This window comes from Ranitomeya variabilis, chromosome 8 (genome assembly GCF_051348905.1).
Source record: "Ranitomeya variabilis isolate aRanVar5 chromosome 8, aRanVar5.hap1, whole genome shotgun sequence".
NCBI lineage: Eukaryota > Metazoa > Chordata > Amphibia > Anura > Dendrobatidae > Ranitomeya > Ranitomeya variabilis.
Window position 1 is genome coordinate 7,675,022 of NC_135239.1, and position 27,125 is coordinate 7,702,146.

At 48.8% G+C, this 27,125-nt stretch overlaps 2 protein-coding genes across 7 annotated transcripts in view; one reads left to right on the top strand and one right to left on the bottom strand.

Annotated features, from left to right (window-relative positions):
- The window catches only part of SPATA1 (spermatogenesis associated 1), a 51,599-nt gene extending 30,768 nt beyond the window's left edge, over nucleotides 1-20,831 (bottom strand). For 2 of the 6 annotated variants that reach the window (XM_077276127.1, XM_077276124.1), the window contains exons 1-5: nucleotides 20,502-20,641; nucleotides 20,254-20,298; nucleotides 6,741-6,847; nucleotides 5,741-5,858; nucleotides 735-788 (exon numbers count right to left, since the gene is read on the bottom strand). In XM_077276127.1, coding sequence (XP_077132242.1) covers nucleotides 735-788; nucleotides 5,741-5,858; nucleotides 6,741-6,847; nucleotides 20,254-20,274 — 300 coding nt within the window. In that variant the 5' untranslated portion in view covers nucleotides 20,275-20,298; nucleotides 20,502-20,641. Of the gene's footprint in view, nucleotides 1-734; nucleotides 789-5,740; nucleotides 5,859-6,740; nucleotides 6,848-9,751; nucleotides 10,010-20,253; nucleotides 20,299-20,501 lie in introns of those variants that run through there. The other 4 variants (XM_077276125.1, XM_077276122.1, XM_077276123.1 and 1 more) reach the window with 4 other exon arrangements.
- On the top strand, nucleotides 20,743-26,804 carry GNG5 (G protein subunit gamma 5). Its single transcript, XM_077276129.1, has 3 exons — nucleotides 20,743-20,915; nucleotides 24,402-24,547; nucleotides 26,602-26,804. The coding sequence occupies exons 1-2, from the start codon at nucleotides 20,835-20,837 to the stop codon at nucleotides 24,525-24,527; spliced, it is 207 nt and encodes a 68-aa protein (XP_077132244.1). The 5' UTR covers nucleotides 20,743-20,834; the 3' UTR covers nucleotides 24,528-24,547; nucleotides 26,602-26,804.
- The last annotated feature ends 321 nt before the right edge of the window (nucleotides 26,805-27,125 follow it).

Here is a 27,125-nt window from a genome sequence, read left to right on the forward strand (position 1 = left end):
ATTATTAGGAGCAATAGTATAGGAGGAAGATCGGGCTGCGGATACCTGCATTGACCGGGTCCGGAACTGTCGAGGCTGCGTCCCATGTTGTCAGGGTGAAGAAATAGGGGACCGGACAGGACCCATGACCCGGAAGAGGGAGCGTGTTTAAAGGGAACCTGTCACCTGAATTTGGCGGGACCAGTTTTGGGTCATAGGGGCGGGGTTTTCGGGTGTTTGATTCACCCTTTCCTTACCCGCTGGCTGCATGCTGGCCGCAATATTGGATTGAAGTTCATTCTCTGTCCTCTGGAGTACACGCCTGCGCAAGGCAATACGCCGGGCGTTTCTGGTACTACAACCCCCATCGGACTGTATATTAAGGAGGACCAGCGGGAGTCACGATAAGTGCTCTTTAAACTTCAGACTGTCGCATTAATCTTGGTTCTGCCTTTAATTCTTGTTTCCTGGTCATTAGCTCCCTGCGAGGAGATCACTTTCATCTCTACTGTTAAATAATCCTGTTTTACCCCATTGCTCTGCGACCTCTGTGCTGCACCTCAGCGCCTGCTCCAATACATCAGTGCTATCCTCTAGTGATACAACGTCAAGGGTTATTCCACCACAATGTTTCTTTATTCCCATTTCATTGTGCAGTCAGTAAGATACAAGTTACATATTGAATTTATGTCGCGTACACAGCAGTCAGTGATCAAGTGAGAGGACAAGGACATTGTGGGGGACAGACGACTTACATACGGTGGAGCAAACGACTTCAGCTTCAGATCATATTCCTGCCGCAATTTTACCTGCACACAAAAATACATTTATATGAGAACAGATGGACTGAAATAATCGCAGCTTTATTGATTAGGAAAAAAATACATAAAACCAAGACGTGTCGCTCGACGCAGCCAATCACAGCTCAGCAAGATGAAGTCTCCCGTTGGTCTTTGCCGTCAGGTTCTCTATTTTCTTTCACTTTATGAAACATAGTTATTAAGGTTGAAGGAAGACTGTAAGTCCATCTAGTTCAACCCATAGCCTAACCTAACATGCCCTAACATGTTGATCCAGGGGAAGGCAAAAAACCCCATGTGGCAAGGAGTAACTCCACCATGGGGAAAAAAATTCCTTCCCGACCCCACATACGGCAATCAGACTAGTTCCCTGGATCAACGCCTTATCAAGGAATCTAGTGTATATACCCTGTAACATTATACTTTTCCAGAAAGGTATCCAGTCCCCTCTTAAATTTAAGTAATGAATCACTCATTACAACATCATACGGCAGAGAGTTCCATAGTCTCACTGCTCTTACAGTAAAGAACCCGCGTCTGTTATTATGCTTAAACCTTCTTTCCTCCAGACGTAGAGGATGCCCCCTTGTCCTCGTCTCAGGTCTATGATTAAAAAGATCATCAGAAAGGTCTTTGTACTGTCCCCTCATATATTTATACATTAACATAAGATCACCCCTTAGTCTTCGTTTTTCCAGACTAAATAGCCCCAAGTGTAATAACCTATCTTGGTATTGCAGACCCCCCAGTCCTCTAATAACCGTGGTCGCTCTTCTCTGCACCCGCTCTAGTTCAGCTATGTCTTTCTTATACACCGGAGACCAGAACTGTGCACAGTATTCTAAGTGTGGTCGCACTAGTGACTTGTATAGAGGTAAAATTATGTTCTCCTCATGAGCATCTATGCCTCTTTTAATACATCCCATTATTTTATTTGCCTTTGTAGCAGCTGCCTGACACTGGCCACTGAATATGAGTTTGTCATCCACCCATACACCCAGGTCTTTTTCATTGACGGTTTTGCCCAGAGTTTTAGAATTAAGCACATAGTTATACATCTTATTACTTCTACCCAAGTGCATGACCTTACATTTATCCCCATTAAAGCTCATTTGCCATTTATCAGCCCAAGCTTCTAGTTTACATAAATCATCCTGTAAAATAAAATTGTCCGCCTCTGTATTGATTACCCTGCAGAGTTTAGTGTCATCTGTAAATATTGAAATTCTGCTCTGAATGCCCCCTAGAAGGTCATTAATAAATATGTTAAAAAGAAGAGGGCCCAATACTGACCCCTGTGGTACCCCACTACTAACCGTGACCCAGTCCGAGTGTGCTCCATTAATAACCACCCTTTGTTTCCTATCCCTGAGCCAACTCTCAACCCACTTACACATATTTTCCCCTATCCCCATTATTCTCATTTTATGTAACAACCTTTTGTCTGGCACCGTATCAAAAGCTTTTGAAAAGTCCATATACACTACGTCCACTGGGTTCCCTTGGTCCAGTCCTGAACTTACCTCTTCATAGAAGCTGATCAGATTAGTCTGACATGATCGGTCCCTAGTAAACCCGTGCTGATACTGGGTCATGAGGTTATTCCTCTTCAGATACTCCAGTATAGCATCCCTTAGAATACCCTCCAGGATTTTACCCACAGTAGAGGTGAAGCTTACTGGCCTATAATTACCGAGTTCAGTTTTTGGCCCCTTTTTGAATATTGGCACCACATTTGCTATACGCCAGTCCTGTGGTACAGACCCTGTTATTATGGAGTCTTTAAAGATTAATAATAATGGTCTATCAATGACTGTACTTAGTTCCTGCAGTACTCGGGGGTGGATCCCATCCGGGCCCGGAGATTTGTCAATTTTAGTGATTTTTAGCCGCCGCTGTACTTCCTGCTGGGTTAAGCAGGTGACATTTAATGGGGAATTTTTATCACTAGTCATATTGGCTGCCATGGGATTTTCTTTTGTAAATACTGATGAAAAAAAGTCATTTAGCAGATTGGCTTTTTCCTCATCCTCATCCACCATTTCACCCAGACTATTTTTAAGGGGCCAACACTGTCATTTTTTAGTTTCTTACTATTTATATAGTTAAAGAATATTTTGGGATTATTTTTGCTCTCTCTGGCAATGAGTCTCTGTCTCAATCTTTGCTGCCTTGATTTGCTTTTTACAGAATTTATGTAATTTCTTGTATTTATTTAATGCCTCCTCACTACCTACTTCCTTTAATTCTCTAAATGCTTTCTTTTTGTCCCTTATTGCGCCCCTTACAGCTCTATTTAGCCATATTGGTTTCCTCCTATTTCTAGTATGTTTATTCCCATACGGTATATACTGTGCACAGGTCCTATCCAGGATGCTAATAAACGTCTCCCATTTTCTTTGTGTAGTTTTGTGTCTCAGGATATCGTCCCAGTTAATTGCACCAAGATCCTCTCTCATCCGTTGGAAATTTGCCCTCCTGAAGTTTAGTGTCCTTGTCACCCCTCTACTACACATCTTATTAAAGGAGACATGAAAACTTATTATTTTGTGATCACTATTCCCCAAGTGACCCCCAACCCTTATATTTGCTATGCGGTCTGGCCTGTTGGTTAATATTAGGTCTAGCAGTGCCCCCTTCCTTGTTGGGTCCTGAACCAGTTGTCAGAGGTAATTGTCTCTCATAGTTGTCAGACCCCGATTACCTTTGCTGGAACTGCAGGTTTCTGTTCCCCAATCTATTTCAGGGTAGTTGAAGTCCCCCATAATAATGACTTCTCCTTGAGTCGCAGCTTCATCTATTTGCTTTACGAGGATATTCTCCATTGCTTCCATTAGTTTTGGAGATTTATAACAACCCCTATCAGTAATTTATTATTTTTTCCCCCTCCCCTTATCTCCACCCACAGGGACTCTACATTTTCATTAGATTCACCTATATTATCACGCAGGATGGGTTTTAAGGTGGATTTTACATACAGACACACCCCTCCCCCTCGCTTATCTGTACGGTCATTTCTGAACAGGCTATAGCCCTGCAAGTTAACAGCCCAGTCATGGCTCTCATCCAGCCACGTCTCAGATATCCCCACCATGTCATAATTATGCTCCAACAACATTAGTTCTAATTCGTCCATTTTGTTGGCGAGGCTTCTGGCATTAGTATACATGCACTTGATGTTCCTCTCTGTACCTCTATTCTTTCTTAAATTATTAACTGTTCTAACCCCACCCCCCATGCCACCGCCACCCCCAACTTCCTTATTTGTGCCCAGGTCTCTATCTGCACTATCTTCCCCTCCTATAAAATGAATACCCTCCCCCCCAATCCCTAGTTTAAACACTCCTCCAACCTTCTAACCATTTTCTCCCCCAGCACAGCTGCACCTTCCCCATTGAGGTGCAAAACGCGGATCTGAGCGTCCCATAATAAATCTGCAGAGAAGACGCCGCTGTCCTCCCACCTAACATAGAGATTCATGCAGAACTCCGCGTCCGCAGAGCACCGAGGAGAGGAGCTGCGCAACAACGGTGAAATCGCATCTCCGGGAAACTGCAAATATTTTGCTACAAAAGAATGAAGTCACATTGCCAGGAAGAAGGATTGCAGGACGACAGAAGGAATCAGGACGCCATGCACATTACTCATAGATGTGATCAGGTATCCCGGACACGTCCCACCCCCGCAGGACGCCATGCACATTACTCATAGAGGTGATCAGGAATCCCGGACACGTCCCACCCCCGCAGGACGCCATGCACATTACTCATAGAGGTGGTCAAGTATCCCGGACACGTCCCACCCCCGCAGGACGCCATGCACATTACTCATAGATGTGGTCAGGTATCCTGGACACGTCCCACCCCCGCAGGACGCCATGCACATTACTCATAGATGTGGTCAGGTATCCTGGACATGTCCCACCCCCGCAGGACGCCATGCACATTACTCATAGATGTGGTCAGGTATCCTGGACACGTCCCACCCCCGCAGGACGCCATGCACATTACTCATAGATGTGGTCAGGTATCCTGGACATGTCCCACCCCCGCAGGACGCCATGCACATTACTCATAGATGTGATCAGGTATCCCGGACACGTCCCACCCCCGAAGGATGCCATGCACATCACTCATAGATGTGATCAGGTATCCCGGACATGTCCCACCCCCGCAGCACACCATGCACATCACTCATAGATGTGATCAGGTATCCCGGACACGTCCCACCCCCGAAGGATGCCATGCACATCACTCATAGATGTGATCAGGTATCCCGGACATGTCCCACCCCCGCAGCACACCATGCACATCACTCATAGATGTGATCAGGTATCCCGGACATGTCCCACCCCCGAAGGATGCCATGCACATTACTCATAGATGTGATCAGGTATCCCGGACACGTCCCACCCCCGAAGGATGCCATGCACATCACTCATAGATGTGATCAGGTATCCCGGACATGTCCCACCCCCGCAGCACACCATGCACATCACTCATAGATGTGATCAGGTATCCCGGACACGTCCCACCCCCGAAGGATGCCATGCACATCACTCATAGATGTGATCAGGTATCCCGGACATGTCCCACCCCCGCAGCACACCATGCACATCACTCATAGATGTGATCAGGTATCCCGGACACGTCCCACCCCCGAAGGATGCCATGCACATCACTCATAGATGTGATCAGGTATCCCGGACATGTCCCACCCCCGCAGCACACCATGCACATCACTCATAGATGTGATCAGGTATCCCGGACACGTCCCACCCCCGAAGGATGACATGCACATTACTCATAGATGTGATCAGGTATCCCGGACATGTCCCACCCCCGCAGCACACCATGCACATTACTCATAGATGTGATCAGGAATCCCGGACACGTCCCACCCCCGCAGGACACCATGCACATTACTCATAGAGATCGGACACCTATCATTCAGATAGTTACCACCGCCAGGCTGCTGCCAACACATTTCAGGAACACAAACTTGTCTGTGATGGAGTCGTCCCCCAGGAATTCAGCCAGGTTCTCCCTCAGCGTCCGCAGCTTTATATCAGGGGGCACCCTAAAAAAGAGCCAGCAATTCAAAAAAAAGAGTCCAATCACCAGCCGCAAGGACATCACTTGCCATTCTGATGTCTAAGCCGGAATCAAGCACAGCTTTAGGGGGGACATGTATACCAGGATGGGGGACATGTATACCAGGATGGGGGGCATGTATACCAGGATGGGGGACATGTATACCAGGATGTGGGACATGTATACCAGGATGGGGGACATATATTCCAGGATGGGGGACATATATACCAGGATGTGGGATATATATATACCAGGATGGAGGACATATATACCAGGATGGGGAGACATATATACCAGGATGGGGGACATGTATACCAGGATGGGGGACATATATACCAGGATGGGGGACATATATACCAGGATGGGGGACATATATACCAGGATGGGGGACATGTATACCAGGATGGGGGACATATATACCAGGATGGGGAGACATATATAAAAGGATGGGGGACATATATACCAGGATGGGGGACATGTATACCAGGATGTGGGACATGTATACCAGGATGGGGGACATGTATACCAGGATGGGGGACATATATACCAGGATGGGTCAAGGTTAAGGGACATATATACCAGGATGGGCCCATGATGGGGGAAGATATATACCAGGACGGGTCATGGACATATGTATATATATACACACTAGGATGGGCACAGGATGGGGAACATTACTCCATAGTGGGGGATAGGGGGGCAACTTGTTTGTCCTTATAAGATTTAGAACTACGAGGGCTCATATATCTGACCAACATGTGGGACAATGTGGACAAATGTATTTTTTGTCCCTTTATAGGTAGGATAAATAATCCAGTCGCGATACTGCTGTGCTCGTCACATATAAAGGCTTCTTTCTTTTCTTTACCTGATGAATCCAAGTGAAATAAATCTCCCGATCACATCCAGAGAGGCTTTATTGAGTTTGGGGCTCCACAGATCTTCTGGCACAAGATAGACGTGCAGTTCTATCAGCTGAAATACAGGCGGCCATACATTATATATACTCGATAAATATAGACCTGATGCATTCACACTACTACCCCATCTTCAGACGTCACCTACGATTCAATGTCATAAAGGTGTAGACACATTTCCTTAGTCTCTAGGTTTTCTTCTTCGGGACCAAACATTGGATTACAAGGGAGTATCAGGAACGTTCCTACATCAGACCTCGGCCTGTGGACAGACCATGGTGATGGACCATCAGGAGCTCGGAAAGAAACCAGGTGATCTCCTAGGACGGGGACATTGCCCATGGGGTCTCCCTAGAGACCAGGTCCTCGCCTGCTGACCACCAAGATTCTCATTCATTAGATACACGTTATCAGATCGCTAAGGACCTTTATGTCACAGAATAATTGCACCAGGGAATGGGGGCATCCCAATGGGTCCAAAGTGACTGGAGAACTATGGGGGGACGTTATCACCAGGGGATTTGTACTGGAGAACTATGGGGGGACGTTATCACCAGGGGATTTGTACTGGAGAACTATGGGGGGACGTTATCACCAGGGGACTTGTACTGGAGAACTATGGGGGGACGGTATCACCATGGGACTTGTACTGGAGAACTATGGGGGGATGTTATCACCGGGGGACTTGTACTGGAGAACTATGGGGGGACGTTATCACCAGGGGACTTGTACTGGAGAACTATGGGGGGACGGTATCACCATGGGACTTGTACTGGAGAACTATGGGGGGATGTTATCACCGGGGGACTTGTACTGGAGAACTATGGGGGGACGTTATCACCAGGGGATTTGTACTGGAGAACTATGGGGGGACGGTATCACCATGGGACTTGAACTGGAGAACTATGGGGGGACGTTATCACCAGGGGACTTGTTTATGCCCTTGGCCACGTTTCTCTAATTTGTGCCACATTTCAGAGATGTAACGTATGCCCTTTATCTTAGGATATCACATTTCTATCTAGATTTGTTATTACATTTTTCACCCTGTTCCCTACTGGAAAGAGGTTGTGACGTTTTTTGTAACTTATTACACAAATCCCAATTTCTAGAAAGTGTCCAGTGTGGAGAAAAATCACAAAAGCCTTGATCCATAACTACTATATCCCGCAGCGCTGGCTACAGATATTAGCAATGGTCATCAGAAGCGCAGTCATAGCGGGAACTTATCAAGGGTTTTGTGGCAGTTTTTTGGGGGGTTAAGGCCATGTTCACACGATCAGTATTTTATATCCGTATTTGTAGCCAAAACCAGGAGAGGAACAATCAGAGGAAAAGTCTAGTAGAAACATCTGCACCACTTCTCCATTTATCACCACTCCTGGTTTGGGCTACAAACACTGATGTAAATACTGACCGAATACTGAACGTGGCTTTAGACGTTCTACACTTTATCACAGGACATTTTTGCACTAAAATTTGCAACTTTTTGCTACTTTTGACCATTCTCTTCTGTTCATATATTCGGGATTTTCAGCATCTTACACTTCAGGCTTTCAAACAACAACCGGCTGAAGAAAAGAAAGTGAATGTCAGTCCTATGAACTGGATTCTGATGGAAAATGCTCCAAACTAAGCAACGTCCAATCAGGAGGCTGCAAAGAAAGGCTGCGGAAAAAAAATCTGTGAAAATGCTAGAAAAACCTCTTCAAAACTGGTGCAGAAAACAAAAAATGTAAAGAACTTCCCAAAAAGTTTCTTGGCACGGTTTACATCAGAAAACTCAGTGTGAACAAAGCCTTAGGCCACGTTCACATGTTCAGTATTTGTAACCAGGAGGGTGATAATACAGATGGTGACGAGTTTCTATTCTACTTTTCCTCTGATTGTTCCTCTCCTGATTTTGGCTACAAATACTGATGTAAAATACTGACCGAATACTGAAGGTGTGAACGAGGCCTTAAATCTTGTGCTTCACTTTTATAAACGTGGTGCAATGGCGAGAAAAGCAACAAGGAACAAGCGGCTTTATATATTGCCCTGATGGTAACTTTCCCCGGCAGGGTCCTCTTGTCGGCCACTATGTAGCAAGCGCAGAGCTTAGCAGTGTGCGGGGGTCCTGCCTGGAGTCACTGTGTCACTGGGGGCAGCCGACAGATTTACCCGCTATTTTACCTTTTAACTGACAACACATGGATTTTCTCATGGGGAGAGGGGCACATTTGGGCAGATTTTGGGCAGTTTGGGGGGCACATTTGGGCAGCTTGTGGGGCATATTTGGTGGCACATTTGGGCAGTTTGGGGGGCACATTTGGGCAGCTCTTGGGGCAGCTTGTGGGGCATATTTGGGGGCACATTTGGTGGCACATTTGGGCAGTTTGGGGGGCACATTTGGGGGCACATTTGGGCAGCTTTTGGGGCACATTTGGGCAGTTTGGGGGGCATATTTGGGCAGATTGTGGGGCACATTTAGGCAGTTTGGGGGGCATATTTGGGCAGATTGTGGGGCACATTTGGGCAGATTTTGGGGCACGCTTTTCGTGCCACGGTTTCCTTTCTTTGTAAGATGCCTCATGTCATATTGTACTAAGGACGCAAAGACTTATAAATCACAATTTTCATCTGATTACATCTAAGCTGCATCTTGTTCCCAAAGTTTCCTTCATAACCAGAAGTCTGAAATCTCGAGGTCACATAAAGAAAAAACAATAATCCCCCAAATGATAAAATACCGTTCATCTGGATCCACAGTAAATGGATTTCTCCTAAATGCCCCAGGTGACCCTGCCTTGTGTGAATGCGCCTCTGTGCTCGCATTTTCCGTCTCCGGGTTCTCAGACCCAATGATCTAAACTCACGGCCAGGTCCACTCATACATCGCATTTCATCTCAGCGCACGTCCCACATGGATCCACCAGACACATGGAATACCCAGGAGCCCCGCAGACCTCTCCGCTCTCACCCCCGCTGTCGACGGCCTCGTCTGATTCATCGGAGTGTGAATCTGATCCATGGCGAATAAGAGCCCAAAGTGGACGCTTGCATGGTGGCAGTCAGTCAGATCTGTGCTGTCCGGGGCCACATATTTCCAGCCTCAGGAGCCGGCGTGTCGCTGCCACACCTTGGACACACAGCACCCGGCGGTAATGTCCACACACTACATCATCTGCCAAGAGTGCAGCGTTTGTTGTGTCCTACTAGTGTGCACCACGCCTCTGTCGTCAGGACGCCGCTCCTCCGGCGCAGGGCTGGAATCTGGTAATTAGGGGTTGGTTGTGGGCAGGTGAATTGGCTGCGAGTCCAGAAGTCAGAGACGCATTGTATAAAGCTGCGTTCACACACGCAGGGTCTGACCAGTCAGGGGAATCTACAGACGGTAGACGTGGTCGCAGATTGCTCCTCCGCAGGGCCGGGTATTGGAGGGCACCAGTTGGGGCAGAAAACGGCCAGACATGTGTGCTCTGGGTGTCCTATCAGGGGGCCGTAAATCTGGATGAAAAGCTGCGGCAGACGGGCGACATTGGGCGAGAGCTAGCAGAGGGACTCACTGGCCAAATGCCGCTCCTCTCAGCCTGTCCTTGGGCATGTGCACATATAGCTTTAGGAGGAGTATTATTTCCCAGCGGATCCCCTCAAATCCTCCTCATAAAATGTTTGTTCCTATGGGAAATTCACTTTCACGCTCATATAAGATTTTTGAGTCTTTTTTTTTCTAATGGGGCTTTGAAAAACGTCTGGTGGAAAAAAGAGCGCGCGTCACTTCTAGGAAAAAAGTCACTGGTCACTTCTAGGAAAAGTCACTGGTCACTTCTAGGAAAAGTCACTGGTCACTTCTAGGAAAAGTCACTGGTCACTTCTAGGAAAAAAGTCACTGGTCACTTCTAGGAAAAGTCACTGGTCACTTCTAGGAAAAGTCACTGGTCACTTCTAGGAGAAAAGTCACTGGACACTTCTAGGAAAAAAGTCACTGGTCACTTCTAGGAAAAAAGTCACTGGTCACTTCTAGGAAAAGTCACTGGTCACTTCTAGGAGAAAAGTCACTGGTCACTTCTAGGAGAAAAGTCACTGGTCACTTCTAGGAGAAAAGTCACTGGTCACTTCTAGGAAAAGTCACTGGTCACTTCTAGGAGAAAAGTCACTGGTCACTTCTAGGAGAAAAGTCACTGGTCACTTCTAGGAGAAATGTCACTGGTCACTTCTAGGAGAAATGTCACTGGTCACTTCTAGGAGAAAAGTCACTGGTCACTTCTAGGAGAAAAGTCACTGGTCACTTCTAGGAAAAAAGTCACTGGTCACTTCTAGGAAAAAAGTCACTGGTCACTTCTAGGAAAAAAGTCACTGGTCACTTCTAGGAAAAGTCACTGGTCACTTCTAGGAGAAAAGTCACTGGTCACTTCTAGGAGAAAAGTCACTGGTCACTTCTAGGAGAAAAGTCACTGGTCACTTCTAGGAAAAGTCACTGGTCACTTCTAGGAGAAAAGTCACTGGTCACTTCTAGGAGAAAAGTCACTGGTCACTTCTAGGAGAAATGTCACTGGTCACTTCTAGGAGAAATGTCACTGGTCACTTCTAGGAGAAAAGTCACTGGTCACTTCTAGGAGAAAAGTCACTGGTCACTTCTAGGAGAAAAGTCACTGGTCACTTCTAGGAGAAATGTCACTGGTCACTTCTAGGAGAAATGTCACTGGTCACTTCTAGGAGAAGTCACTGGTCACTTCTAGGAGAAAAGTCACTGGTCACTTCTAGGAGAAATGTCACTGGTCACTTCTAGGAGAAGTCACTGGTCACTTCTAGGAGAAAAGTCACTGGTCACTTCTAGGAAAAGTCACTGGTCACTTCTAGGAGAAAAGTCACTGGTCACTTCTAGGAGAAAAGTCACTGGTCACTTCTAGGAAAAGTCACTGGTCACTTCTAGGAGAAAAGTCACTGGTCACTTCTAGGAGAAAAGTCACTGGTCACTTCTAGGAGAAATGTCACTGGTCACTTCTAGGAGAAATGTCACTGGTCACTTCTAGGAGAAAAGTCACTGGTCACTTCTAGGAGAAAAGTCACTGGTCACTTCTAGGAGAAAAGTCACTGGTCACTTCTAGGAGAAATGTCACTGGTCACTTCTAGGAGAAATGTCACTGGTCACTTCTAGGAGAAGTCACTGGTCACTTCTAGGAGAAAAGTCACTGGTCACTTCTAGGAGAAATGTCACTGGTCACTTCTAGGAGAAATGTCACTGGTCACTTCTAGTAGAAAAGTCACTGGTCACTTCTAGGAGAAAAGTCACTGGTCACTTCTAGGAGAAAAGTCACTGGTCACTTCTAGGAGAAAAGTCACTGGTCACTTCTAGGAGAAGTCACTGGTCACTTCTAGGAGAAAAGTCACTGGTCACTTCTAGGAGAAAAGTCACTGGTCACTTCTAGGAGAAAAGTCACTGGTCACTTCTAGGAAAAGTCACTGGTCACTTGTAGGAGAAATGTCACTGGTCACTTCTAGGAGAAATGTCACTGGTCACTTCTAGGAGAAAAGTCACTGGTCACTTCTAGGAGAAAAGTCACTGGTCACTTCTAGGAGAAAAGTCACTGGTCACTTCTAGGAGAAAAGTCACTGGTCACTTCTAGGAGAAGTCACTGGTCACTTCTAGGAGAAAATCACTGGTCACTTCTAGGAATAGTCACTGGTCACTTGTAGGAGAAATGTCACTGGTCACTTGTAGGAGAAATGTCACTGGTCACTTCTAGGAGAAAAGTCACTGGTCACTTCTAGGAGAAAAGTCACTGGTCACTTCTAGGAGAAAAGTCACTGGTCACTTCTAGGAGAAAAGTCACTGGTCACTTCTAGGAGAAGTCACTGGTCACTTCTAGGAGAAAAGTCACTGGTCACTTCTAGGAGAAAAGTCACTGGTCACTTCTAGGAGAAAAGTCACTGGTCACTTCTAGGAAAAGTCACTGGTCACTTCTAGGAGAAAAGTCACTGGTCACTTCTAGGAATAGTCACTGGTCACTTGTAGGAGAAAAGTCACTGGTCACTTCTAGGAGAAAAGTCACTGGTCACTTCTAGGAGAAAAGTCACTGGTCACTTCTAGGAGAAAAGTCACTGGTCACTTCTAGGAAAAGTCACTGGTCACTTCTAGGAGAAAAGTCACTGGTCACTTCTAGGAGAAAAGTCACTGGTCACTTCTAGGAGAAATGTCACTGGTCACTTCTAGGAGAAAAGTCACTGGTCACTTCTAGGAGAAAAGTCACTGGTCACTTCTAGGAGAAAAGTCACTGGTCACTTCTAGGAGAAAAGTCACTGGTCACTTCTAGGAGAAAAGTCACTGGTCACTTCTAGGAGAAAAGTCACTGGTCACTTCTAGGAATAGTGACTGGTCACTTTTAGGAAAAGTCACTGGTCACTTCTAGGAGAAAAGTCACTGGTCACTTCTAGGAGAAAAGTCACTGGTCACTTCTAGGAGAAATGTCACTGGTCACTTCTAGGAGAAAAGTCACTGGTCACTTCTAGGAAAAGTCACTGGTCACTTCTAGGAGAAAAGTCACTGGTCACTTCTAGGAGAAAAGTCACTGGTCACTTCTAGGAGAAAAGTCACTGGTCACTTCTAGGAGAAAAGTCACTGGTCACTTCTAGGAAATAAGTCACTGGTCACTTCTAGGAGAAAAGTCACTGGTCACTTCTAGGAGAAAAGTCACTGGTCACTTCTAGGAGAAAAGTCACTGGTCACTTCTAGGAGAAAAGTCACTGGTCACTTCTAGGAGAAAAGTCACTGGTCACTTCTAGGAGAAAAGTCACTGGTCACTTCTAGGAAAAGTCACCGGTCACTTCTAGGAAAAGTCACTGGTCACTTCTAGGAGAAAAGTCACTGGTCACTTCTAGGAGAAATTTCACTGGTCACTTCTAGGAAAAGTCACTGGTCACTTCTAGGAGAAAAGTCACTGGTCACTTCTAGGAGAAGTCACTGGTCACTTCTAGGAGAAAAGTCACTGGTCACTTCTAGGAGAAAAGTTACTGGTCACTTCTAGGAGAAGTCACCGGTCACTTATAGGAGAAAAGTCACTGGTCACTTCTAGGAGAAAAGTCACTGGTCACTTCTAGGAAAAGTCACTGGTCACTTCTAGGAGAAAAGTCACTGGTCACTTCTAGGAGAAAAGTCACTGGTCACTTCTAGGAATAGTCACTGGTCACTTCTAGGAGAAAAGTCACTGGTCACTTCTAGGAATAGTCACTGGTCACTTCTAGGAGAAAAGTCACTGGTCACTTCTAGGAGAAATGTCACTGGTCACTTCTAGGAGAAATGTCACTGGTCACTTCTAGGAGAAATGTCACTGGTCACTTCTAGGAGAAATGTCACTGGTCACTTCTAGGAGAAAAGTCACTGGTCACTTCTAGGAAAAGTCACTGGTCACTTCTAGGAGAAAAGTCACTGGTCACTTCTAGGAGAAAAGTCACTGGTCACTTCTAGGAGAAAAGTCACTGGTCACTTCTAGGAGAAAAGTCACTGGTCACTTCTAGGAGAAAAGTCACTGGTCACTTCTAGGAGAAAAGTCACTGGTCACTTCTAGGAATAGTCACTGGTCACTTCTAGGAAAAGTCACTGGTCACTTCTTGGAGAAAAGTCACTGGTCACTTCTAGGAGAAAAGTCACTGGTCACTTCTAGGAAAGGTCACTGGTCACTTCTAGGAGAAAAGTCACTGGTCACTTCTAGGAAAAGTCACTGGTCACTTCTAGGAAAAGTCACTGGTCACTTCTAGGAGAAAAGTCACTGGTCACTTCTAGGAAAAGTCACTGGTCACTTCTAGGAAAAGTCACTGGTCACTTCTAGGAGAAAAGTCACTGGTCACTTCTAGGAGAAAAGTCACTGGTCACTTCTAGGAGAAATGTCACTGGTCACTTCTAGGAGAAAAGTCACTGGTCACTTCTAGGAGAAGTCACTGGTCACTTCTAGGAGAAAAGTCACTGGTCACTTCTAGGAGAAAAGTCACTGGTCACTTCTAGGAGAAAAGTCACTGGTCACTTCTAGGAGAAAAGTCACTGGTCACTTCTAGGAGAAAAGTCACTGGTCACTTCTAGGAGAAGTCACTGGTCACTTCTAGGAGAAAAGTCACTGGTCACTTCTAGGAGAAAAGTCACTGGTCACTTCTAGGAGAAATGTCACTGGTCACTTCTAGGAGAAATGTCACTGGTCACTTCTAGGAATAGTCACTGGTCACTTCTAGGAGAAAAGTCACTGGTCACTTCTAGGAGAAAAGTCACTGGTCACTTCTAGGAGAAAAGTCACTGGTCACTTCTAGGAGAAAAGTCACTGGTCACTTCTAGGAGAAAAGTCACTGGTCACTTCTAGGAATAGTCACTGGTCACTTCTAGGAGAAAAGTCACTGGTCACTTCTAGGAAAAGTCACTGGTCATTTCTAGGAGAAAAGTCACTGGTCACTTCTAGGAGAAAAGTCACTGGTCACTTCTAGGAATAGTCACTGGTCACTTCTAGGAGAAAAGTCACTGGTCACTTCTAGGAGAAATGTCACTGGTCACTTCTAGGAGAAAAGTCACTGGTCACTTCTAGGAATAGTCACTGGTCACTTCTAGGAGAAAAGTCACTGGTCACTTCTAGGAATAGTCACTGGTCACTTCTAGGAGAAAAGTCACTGGTCACTTCTAGGAGAAATGTCACTGGTCACTTCTAGGAGAAATGTCACTGGTCACTTCTAGGAGAAATGTCACTGGTCACTTCTAGGAGAAAAGTCACTGGTCACTTCTAGGAGAAAAGTCACTGGTCACTTCTAGGAGAAAAGTCACTGGTCACTTCTAGGAGAAAAGTCACTGGTCACTTCTAGGAGAAAAGTCACTGGTCACTTCTAGGAGAAGTCACTGGTCACTTCTAGGAGAAAAGTCACTGGTCACTTCTAGGAGAAAAGTCACTGGTCACTTCTAGGAGAAATGTCACTGGTCACTTCTAGGAGAAATGTCACTGGTCACTTCTAGGAATAGTCACTGGTCACTTCTAGGAGAAAAGTCACTGGTCACTTCTAGGAGAAAAGTCACTGGTCACTTCTAGGAGAAAAGTCACTGGTCACTTCTAGGAGAAAAGTCACTGGTCACTTCTAGGAGAAAAGTCACTGGTCACTTCTAGGAATAGTCACTGGTCACTTCTAGGAGAAAAGTCACTGGTCACTTCTAGGAAAAGTCACTGGTCATTTCTAGGAGAAAAGTCACTGGTCACTTCTAGGAGAAAAGTCACTGGTCACTTCTAGGAATAGTCACTGGTCACTTCTAGGAGAAAAGTCACTGGTCACTTCTAGGAGAAATGTCACTGGTCACTTCTAGGAGAAAAGTCACTGGTCACTTCTAGGAATAGTCACTGGTCACTTCTAGGAGAAAAGTCACTGGTCACTTCTAGGAATAGTCACTGGTCACTTCTAGGAGAAAAGTCACTGGTCACTTCTAGGAGAAATGTCACTGGTCACTTCTAGGAGAAATGTCACTGGTCACTTCTAGGAGAAATGTCACTGGTCACTTCTAGGAGAAAAGTCACTGGTCACTTCTAGGAGAAAAGTCACTGGTCACTTCTAGGAGAAAAGTCACTGGTCACTTCTAGGAGAAAAGTCACTGGTCACTTCTAGGAGAAAAGTCACTGGTCACTTCTAGGAGAAAAGTCACTGGTCACTTCTAGGAATAGTCACTGGTCACTTCTAGGAAAAGTCACTGGTCACTTCTTGGAGAAAAGTCACTGGTCACTTCTAGGAGAAAAGTCACTGGTCACTTCTAGGAAAGGTCACTGGTCACTTCTAGGAGAAAAGTCACTGGTCACTTCTAGGAAAAGTCACTGGTCACTTCTAGGAAAAGTCACTGGTCACTTCTAGGAAAAGTCACTGGTCACTTCTAGGAGAAAAGTCACTGGTCACTTCTAGGAAAAGTCACTGGTCACTTCTAGGAAAAGTCACTGGTCACTTCTAGGAGAAAAGTCACTGGTCACTTCTAGGAGAAAAGTCACTGGTCACTTCTAGGAGAAATGTCACTGGTCACTTCTAGGAGAAAAGTCACTGGTCACTTCTAGGAGAAGTCACTGGTCACTTCTAGGAGAAAAGTCACTGGTCACTTCTAGGAGAAAAGTCACTGGTCACTTCTAGGAGAAAAGTCACTGGTCACTTCTAGGAGAAAAGTCACTGGTCACTTCTAGGAGAAAAGTCACTGGTCACTTCTAGGAGAAGTCACTGGTCACTTCTAGGAGAAAAGTCACTGGTCACTTCTAGGAGAAAAGTCACTGGTCACTTCTAGGAGAAATGTCACTGGTCACTTCTAGGAGAAATGTCACTGGTCACTTCTAGGAGAAATGTCACTGGTCACTTCTAGGAGAAAAGTCACTGGTCACTTCTAGGAGAAGTCACTGGTCACTTCTAGGAGAAAAGTTACTGGTCACTTCTAGGAGAAAAGTTACTGGTCACTTCTAGGAGAAAAGTCACTGCTCACTTCTAGGAGAAAAGTCACTGGTCACTTCTAGGAGAAGTCACTGGTCACTTCTAGGAGAAAAGTCACTGGTCACTTCTAGGAGAAAAGTCACTGGTCACTTCTAGGAGAAATGTCACTGGTCACTTCTAGGAGAAAAGTCACTGGTCACTTCTAGGAGAAAAGTCACTGGTCACTTCTAGGAGAAATGTCACTGGTCACTTCTAGGAGAAATGTCACTGGTCACTTCTAGGAAAAGTCACTGGTCACTTCTAGGAGAAAAGTCACTGGTCACTTCTAGGAGAAATGTCACTGGTCACTTCTAGGAGAAAAGTCACTGGTCACCTCTAGGAGAAAAGTCACTGGTCACTTCTAGGAGAAAAGTCACTGGTCACTTCTAGGAGAAGTCACTGGTCACTTCTAGGAGAAAAGTCACTGGTCACTTCTAGGAGAAAAGTCACTGGTCACTTCTAGGAGAAAAGTCACTGGTCACTTCTAGGAGAAAAGTCACTGGTCACTTCTAGGAAAAGTCACCGGTCACTTCTAGGAGAAAAGTCACTGGTCACTTCTAGGAGAAAAGTCACTGGTCACTTCTAGGAGAAAAGTCACTGGTCACTTCTAGGAGAAATGTCACTGGTCACTTCTAGGAGAAAAGTCACTGGTCACTTCTAGGAAAAGTCACTGGTCACTTCTAGGAGAAAAGTCACTGGTCACTTCTAGGAGAAAAGTCACTGGTCACTTCTAGGAGAAAAGTCACTGGTCACTTCTAGGAGAAAAGTCACTGGTCACTTCTAGGAAAAAAGTCACTGGTCACTTCTAGGAGAAAAGTCACTGGTCACTTCTAGGAGAAAAGTCACTGGTCACTTCTAGGAGAAAAGTCACTGGTCACTTCTAGGAAAAGTCACTGGTCACTTCTAGGAGAAAAGTCACTGGTCACTTCTAGGAGAAATGTCACTGGTCACTTCTAGGAGAAAAGTCACTGGTCACTTCTAGGAGAAAAGTCACTGGTCACTTCTAGGACAAAAGTCACTGGTCACTTCTAGGAGAAATGTCACTGGTCACTTCTAGGAGAAGTCACTGGTCACTTCTAGGACAAAAGTCACTGGTCACTTCTAGGAGAAGTCACTGGTCACTTCTAGGACAAAAGTCACTGGTCACTTCTAGGAGAAAAGTCACTGGTCACTTCTAGGAGAAATGTCACTGGTCACTTCTAGGAGAAAAGTCACTGGTCACTTCTAGGAAAAGTCACTGGTCACTTCTAGGAAAAAAGTCACTGGTCACTTCTAGGAGAAATGTCACTGGTCACTTCTAGGAGAAAAGTCACTGGTCACTTCTAGGAGAAATGTCACTGGTCACTTCTAGGAGAAAAGTCACTGGTCACTTCTAGGAGAAAAGTCACTGGTCACTTCTAGGAGAAGTCACTGGTCACTTCTAGGAGAAAAGTCACTGGTCACTTCTAGGAGAAAAGTCACTGGTCACTTCTAGGAAAAGTCACTGGTCACTTCTAGGAAAAGTCACTGGTCACTTCTAGGAGAAAAGTCACTGGTCACTTCTAGGAAAAGTCACTGGTCACTTCTAGGAGAAAAGTCACTGGTCACTTCTAGGAAAAGTCACTGGTCACTTCTAGGAGAAAAGTCACTGGTCACTTCTAGGAGAAAAGTCACTGGTCACTTCTAGGAGAAAAGTCACTGGTCACTTCTAGGAGAAATGTCACTGGTCACTTCTAGGAGAAAAGTCACTGGTCACTTCTAGGAGAAGTCACTGGTCACTTCTAGGAGAAAAGTCACTGGTCACTTCTAGGAGAAATGTCACTGGTCACTTCTAGGAGAAGTCACTGGTCACTTCTAGGAGAAAAGTCACTGGTCACTTCTAGGAGAAATGTCACTGGTCACTTCTAGGAAAAGTCACTGGTCACTTCTAGGAGAAATGTCACTGGTCACTTCTAGGAAAAGTCACTGGTCACTTCTAGGAGAAGTCACTGGTCACTTCTAGGAGAAAAGTCACTGGTCACTTCTAGGAGAAAAGTCACTGGTCACTTCTAGGAAAAGTCACTGGTCACTTCTAGGAAAAGTCACTGGTCACTTCTAGGAGAAAAGTCACTGGTCACTTCTAGGAAAAGTCACTGGTCACTTCTAGGAGAAAAGTCACTGGTCACTTCTAGGAAAAGTCACTGGTCACTTCTAGGAGAAAAGTCACTGGTCACTTCTAGGAGAAAAGTCACTGGTCACTTCTAGGAGAAAAGTCACTGGTCACTTCTAGGAGAAATGTCACTGGTCACTTCTAGGAGAAAAGTCACTGGTCACTTCTAGGAGAAGTCACTGGTCACTTCTAGGAGAAAAGTCACTGGTCACTTCTAGGAGAAATGTCACTGGTCACTTCTAGGAGAAGTCACTGGTCACTTCTAGGAGAAAAGTCACTGGTCACTTCTAGGAGAAAAGTCACTGGTCACTTCTAGGAGAAAAGTCACTGGTCACTTCTAGGAGAAATGTCACTGGTCACTTCTAGGAAAAGTCACTGGTCACTTCTAGGAGAAATGTCACTGGTCACTTCTAGGAAAAGTCACTGGTCACTTCTAGGAGAAGTCACTGGTCACTTCTAGGAGAAAAGTCACTGGTCACTTCTAGGAGAAAAGTCACTGGTCACTTCTAGGAAAAGTCACTGGTCACTTCTAGGAGAAAAGTCACTGGTCACTTCTAGGAGAAATGTCACTGGTCACTTCTAGGAAAAGTCACTGGTCACTTCTAGGAAAAGTCACTGGTCACTTCTAGGAGAAATGTCACTGGTCACTTCTAGGAGAAATGTCACTGGTCACTTCTAGGAAAAGTCACTGGTCACTTCTAGGAAAAGTCACTGGTCACTTCTAGGAGAAATGTCACTGGTCACTTCTAGGAAAAGTCACTGGTCACTTCTAGGAGAAAAGTCACTGGTCACTTCTAGGAGACGTCTTCTCCTGATGGAATCAGCTGCAAAACGAGGTCTCCAAAAAGGCGTAAAAAAAATCTGCCCAAAACTTAGCAAAGGAGCATTTCTCCACTTACGGTAACGACATCCCGGGACATCAGTCTGCGCCATCACCGGGGTCTCTGCAGAAAAACACAAAACTGTAAGAAACGCAAACCACGAGGAATGGAGCCAGGATACGGGTATCAGAGGAGGCAGCGCCGCCAGGAACCAATGGGAGACGGAACGTTACACGGATGGGTCCTGAACCAGCGATCCGTGTTCTGCCAGCTATGTACCGGTTCATTACGGGATTCAATGGGATTTTCTACAAGATCCTTTCTACTTTATTTCTATTTTCACCTCTGAGAACGATCTGGCACCGATCCCTCCAGATCTACGGACATGCGCAGATCGATCGTATCTCTGCCGGGAAAGCAAAGCACGAAGGTCTCTGAGGAAACGAGAAACATCCCGGACGCCTCCTCCCGCCCTTCCTGCCCCGCCCCTTCCCCGCCCACTGTTTAGTTTCTCCGCCCCTGACACCTCCAGTCTAGGGGACAGTAGCGCGCCCTGTCCCGCCCCTCTCTGGCCATCAGGGGGCGCACTTAAGCGCATGCGCACTTTCCGGGCAGCAAGAGAACAGCGGAAAAGTTGGGCGTAAAGTTTTGCAGCCGAGATGTCGGGAACCGCGAGCGTGTCCGCGATGAAGAAGGTGGTGCAGCAGCTGCGGGTGGAGGCCGGTATCAACCGGGTGAAGGTGAGAGCGATCCTCCTCCTCCAGACCGTGGCTCTGGCCCTGAACAATATAACCCCCCAAACTTCCTGTCGGGTGGGGGAGGGGCGTCGTCATGTATGCAGCTCCGGTGCGGAGCAATGCGGGAGTCTGCTCACTGTACGGCATGTCACTACACAAGGAGAGACGTCTCAGCCCCTGTATACAGCTGTCATCACACCCGACCGGCTGTGGCCCTGTGACAGGGGCTCGCGGAGTATCGGGGGGGGGGGGGCGGTCACAGGGGCTCGGGGACTGAGTATTGGGGGGCCCGGTCACTGGGGAGTATATGGGGGGCCCGGTCACTGGGGAGTATATGGGGGGCCCGGTCACTGGGGAGTATATGGGGGGCCCGGTCACTGGGGAGTATATGGGGGGCCCGGTCACTGGGGAGTATATGGGGGGCCCGGTCACTGGGGAGTATATGGGGGGCCCGGTCACTGGGGAGTATATGGGGGGCCCGGTCACTGGGGAGTATATGGGGGGCCCGGTCACTGGGGAGTATTGGGGGGCCCGGTCACTGGGGAGTATATGGGGGGCCCGGTCACTGGGGAGTATTGGGGGGCCCGGTCATTGGGGCTCGGGGAGTATATGGGGGGCCGGTCACAGGGGCTCGGGGAGTATATGGGGGGCCGGTCACAGGGGCTCGGGGGGTATATGGGGGGGCCCCGGTCACAGGGGCTCGGGGGTATATGGGGGGCCCCGGTCACTGGGTCTTGGGGAGTATATGGGGGGCCTGATCACTGGGGAGTATATGGGGGGCCCGGTCACAGGGGCTCGGGGAGTATATGGGGGGCCCGGTCACAGGGGCTCGGGGACTGAGTATTGGAGGGCCCGGTCACTGGGGAGTATTGGGGTGCCCGGTCACTGGGGCTCGGGGAGTATATGGGGGGCCCGGTCACTTGTGCTCGGGGAGTATATGGGGGGCTCGGGGACTGAGTATCAGGGGGCCCGGTCACTGGGTCTTGGGGAGTATATGGGGGGCCCGGTCACAGGGGCTCGGGGAGTATATGGGGGGCCCGGTCACAGGGGCTCGGGGACTGAGTATTGCGGGGCCCGGTCACTGGGTCTCGGGGAGTATATGGGGGGCCCAGTCACTGGGGAGTATATGGGGGGCCCGGTCACAGGGGCTCGGGGAGTATATGGGGGGCCGGTCACAGGGGCTCGGGGGGTATATGGGGGGCCCCGGTCACAGGGGCTCAGGGGGTATATGGGGGGCCCTGGTCACTGGGTCTTGGGGAGTATATGGGGGGCCCAGTCACAGGGGCTCGGGGAGTATATGGGGGGCCTGGTCACTGGGGAGTATATGGGGGGCCCGGTCACAGGGGCTCGGGGAGTATATGGGGGGCCCGGTCACAGGGGCTCGGGGAGTATATGGGGGGCCGGTCACTGGGGCTCGGGGAGTATGTGGGGGGGCCCCGGTCACAAGGGCTCGGGGACTGAGTATTGGAGGGCCCGGTCACTGGGTCTTGGGGAGTATATGGGGGGCCCGGTCACAGGGGCTCGGGGAGTATATGGGGGGCCCGGTCACAGGGGCTCGGGGACTGAGTATTGGGGGGCCCGGTCACTGGGTCTCAGGGAGTATATGGGGGGGCCCGGTCACAGGGGCTCGGGGAGTATATGGGGGGCCGGTCACAGGGGCTCGGGGGGTATATGGGGGGGCCCCGGTCACAGGGGCTCGGGAAGTATATGGGGGGCCCCGGTCACTGGGTCTTGGGGAGTATATGGGGGGCCCCGGTCACTGGGTCTTGGGGAGTATACGGGGGGCCCGGTCACAGGGGCTCGGGGAGTATACGGGGGGCCGGTCACTGGGTCTTGGGGAGTATATGGGGGGCCCGGTCACTGGGTCTCGGGGAGTATATGGGGGGCCCCGGTCACTGGGTCTTGGGGAGTATATGGGGGGCCCGGTCACTGGGTCTCGGGGAGTATATGGGGGGCCCCGGTCACTGGGTCTCGAGGAGTATATGGGGGCCCCGGTCACTGGGTCTTGGGGAGTATATGGGGGGCCCCGGTCACTGGGTCTTGGGGAGTATATGGGGGGCCCCCGGTCACTGGGTCTTGGGGAGTATATGGGGGGCCCCCGGTCACTGGGGCTCGGGGAGTATATGGGGGGCCCCGGTCACTGGGTCTTGGGGAGTATATGGGGGGCCCCCGGTCACTGGGGCTCGGGGAGTATATGGGGGGCCCCGGTCACTGGGTCTTGGGGAGTATATGGGGGGCCCCGGTCACAGGGGCTCGGGGAGTATATGGGGGGCCCCGGTCACTGGGTCTTGGGGAGTATATGGGGGGCCCGGGCACAGCGGCCACACGCTGCTTTCAGGTTATATTCTATTTTTCTCCCGCTCGGGGTCTCTATACGACGGCTTCTTGATCAGTTGTAGTTTTGCTCTTTCCCGTTTCTTCGTCTGGTGATTTCGGGGTGCACAGCACTAATCCCGCGGTTCTTCTCCTCGTATATTATTTTATTTGTAGTTGTTGTTCTTGGAATATATTTGTTTTCCGCAGTCTTCCCGCACAGTGGCCGCTGCACTCGCCCCTTCAGTCCCTGTGACCCCGCGGTGTCTGGTAATCTCCCCGCACAGATCTGCAGACATGGTGGACGCGGGGAGCAGTAGTGGGGTCTGCGGTTGCCATGATCATGCCATTACTGCCTATTTCTTAAAAGCAGCATGTGAGAGGTTGGCGTCTCCGGTGTCTGTTGTAGAGCCCACCCGTCGCCCACTGTGTGAGCCTTGTCCCCATACAAGCTGAGGGTCCTGGCGGCGGCTGTGCGCTACCCCCCTATAATCCAACCCTGTTGGGTTACGCGGGGTCTCTGTAGGATTTAATAAAAGTTCCGTGTGACCTGTCGGCCATATTGACTCCTGGTCCGGCGGTGCGGTCTCCTCCGTAAATCCATCACTGGTGTACTGAAGGGCGACGAGACTTTAAGAAACGTCCTCCACATTTTTATTCCCCAGCTGGGTGTCTCTGGTGGTCCGAGGGGAGAAATGGAGAGCACACGACGTATGAGACGATAACGGGATGTGTGAACCCGGCCTTACAGGGAAGGTGTCGCATCGCACGCAGTGTCTGACCTGCAGGTGGTTTGGTGCGGAGGGGCAGAGTCCAGTGGGCGGTCCTACCAGTGATTGACAGGTCCCTGTATGATTGCCTGCAGATAGGGGTCAATCACTGGTAGGACCGCCCACTGGACTCCTAATACAAACCCTGATGAGTTCACTGAATGAGATACGACCTGTACATGATTCTGCTCGGGCGCCTCCTGTCCGCAGGTCAGACCGCTCCACAATGTGACTGCTTCCCCCATAAAACCTCCAGGAACGGCCATGCTTGCTGCGCAGTTTCCTCTGGATTATATGTAGTTTTCTCCCCGTGTGCACAGAGCCTTGTAGGCCGGGGTTATCTCTACAGGACGCCATTGTCCGCCAGCGCCATTAGATGACGATAAGCGGCTTCTTTCTCTTGCAGGTTTCTCAGGCGGCCGCTGATCTGAAGCAGTTCTGTATGCAGAATGCACAACACGACCCCCTCCTGACCGGGATCTCCTCCAGCACTAACCCATTCCGGCCCCCCAAGGTCTGCTCCTTCCTCTGATTCCTGTCAGTGTCTTTACAGTAAGTAAATGGTTAAAATCGCAACATCTCCGACTCCTGCACCCGATATAACGTGAGCTGCGCTGTTCACCTCTCCAGACACGGTCTGCTCCGTCTCCCACTCCCCAGCATGGCCGCTGCCTTCTCTATGGCAAGTTGTGCCTAGATGAGAGGTGCGCGGAGATCCTGTGCGGCAGATCTGCAATGTGTGGCCCTAGAGGTGCTCGGGGCCTCTGGGGTCACATTAGTACATCTGCCATACTGGACTGTGCAAAAGTCTAAGGTGGGAGTATGAGACTGCAGAGTCAGACGCTGCATACACACAAGGGTTAATAGTCTAATGTCGATTAACAAGAGAATGAAGAGAAATGTAAATGTTGTCAGTATCTGGGGACCCTCCATCATCAGTATCTGGTGACCTCCCGTCACCTCCATCATCAGTATCTGGTGACCGTCCGTCACCTCCATCATCCGTATCTGGTGACCGCCCGTCACCTCCATCATCCGTATCTGGTGACCGCCCGTCACCTCCATCATCCGTATCTGGTGACCGCCCGTCACCTCCATCATCAGTATCTGGTGACCGTCCGTCACCTCCATCATCAGTGTCTGGTGACCGCCCCTTCGCCTCCATCTTTCTTCTCGTCATTTGTACAAAGCTTATGGAGGATCTCTGCAGGAGGTTGTGCCAAACATTTGAGACCTTTCCCTCTGGTAATATATGGGTGGCTGTAGCTTTCCCTCCGGTATTGTATAGGCTGGATGTAGCTTTCCCTCTGGTATTGTATAGGCTGGATGTAGCTTTCCCTCCGGTATTGTATAGGCTGGCTGTAGCTTTCCCTCCGGTATTGTATAGGCTGGCTGTAGCTTTCCCTCTGGTATTGTATAGGCTGGCTGTAGCTTTCCCTCCGGTATTGTATAGGCTGGATGTAGCTTTCCCTCCGGTATTGTATAGGCTGGCTGTAGCTTTCCCTCTGGTATTGTATAGGCTGGCTGTAGCTTTCCCTCCGGTATTGTATAGGCTGGATGTAGCTTTCCCTCCGGTATTGTATAGGCTGGCTGTAGCTTTCCCTCTGGTATTGTATAGGCTGGCTGTAGCTTTCCCTCCGGTATTGTATAGGCTGGCTGTAGCTTTCCCTCCGGTATTGTATAGGCTGGCTGTAGCTTTCCCTCCGGTATTGTATAGGCTGGCTGTAGCTTTCCCTCCGGTATTGTATAGGCTGGCTGTAGCTTTCCCTCTGGTATTGTATAGGCTGGATGTAGCTTTCCCTCTGGTATTGTATAGGCTGGCTGTAGCTTTCCCTCCGGTATTGTATAGGCTGGCTGTAGCTTTCCCTCCGGTATTGTATAGGCTGGCTGTAGCTTTCCCTCCGGTATTGTATAGGCTGGCTGTAGCTTTCCCTCCGGTATTGTATAGGCTGGCTGTAGCTTTCCCTCTGGTATTGTATAGGCTGGATGTAGCTTTCCCTCCGGTATTGTATAGGCTGGCTGTAGCTTTCCCTCTGGTATTGTATAGGCTGGCTGTAGCTTTCCCTCCGGTATTGTATAGGCTGGCTGTAGCTTTCCCTCCGGTATTGTATAGGCTGGCTGTAGCTTTCCCTCTGGTAATATATGGGTGGATGTCGTCCTCCTTGGTTGACGTGCGCCACTATTTCTGGGGTTAGTTATAACTTTAGGACAGAAAAGAGAAATCCTCTCCAGACTCGGTGGTGCAGGAACTGGCGGATCTGTGTAATCTAATAGCTCCTCCTTGGATGGTGCTGGGAGGACGCGCTGCGCACACGAGCCGATGACTGGTCACACACCAGTAAGTGCACGCGGTGCATGGGAGACACCTCTGCCCAGTGCAGTCACCCCCAGGGTCCGAGGATAAGACCTGTCGTAGCCGGGTACATGGCGCGCTGGTGATGAATGTGTAGTGGAGATCTTGTGTGATCGTGTAGTGGAGATCTTGTGTGATGTGTTCCTCCCAGCGTCCGTCCTGGTGCTGCTCCTGGATGGCGGCCGTTCATCTCCTCATTATGGAGCCTCCGATAACCTGCTGCTTCTTTACACTTTTTTCTCTCTTCCTTTAGCCGATCACCGCTTGTCCTGGAGGAGCCGCTCTGTTTATGGTGTGACCGTGGGACGTGCCAAGTCTTCTATTGTACATTTCCATTGACATGAGTAACATCTACCTCTCCGCCATGAGCTGTCCGCACTCACTTCATCTTTTTAAAAGAAAAAAAAATCTATTTTATACACTGGTGACTAATCGCAATAAATGTCTTTCCTTTTACGTCTCCCGCGCTCCGTGTTCTTGAAGCTTCACCTGCAGTCGCGCTTTAGGGTTTGTCTGCAACACCAGGAACGTCCTAGTATTAGAGGGGCAGCCCACTACTAGGAGACCCCCATGTAGTATCGAAGCCTGTGCTGGCCCCCTGTGCTGGCCCCCTGTGCTGGCGCCTTTCCTGCGGTGTCGCTCTCCCCGGGCCTCCGATGCCGTTCCTCTTCCTGCTCAATTCGCCAGCGCTTATTGGGCGCCAGGGTCACAACAGCACAGGAGGCCGAATGTCGACGCCGTGGGAACAGCGCCAGCATGGGAGGAGAGGACTGGCTT

What these genes read in the sequence shown, in the direction of transcription:
- GNG5 (XM_077276129.1), top strand. Translation starts at nt 20,835, where the DNA reads ATGTCGGGAACCGCGAGCGTGTCCGCGATGAAGAAGGTGGTGCAGCAG. An exon ending in CCGGTATCAACCGGGTGAAG is followed by an intron (nt 20,916 to 24,401) that starts GTGAGAGCGATC and finishes TTTCTCTTGCAG; the next exon opens with GTTTCTCAGGCGGCCGCTGA.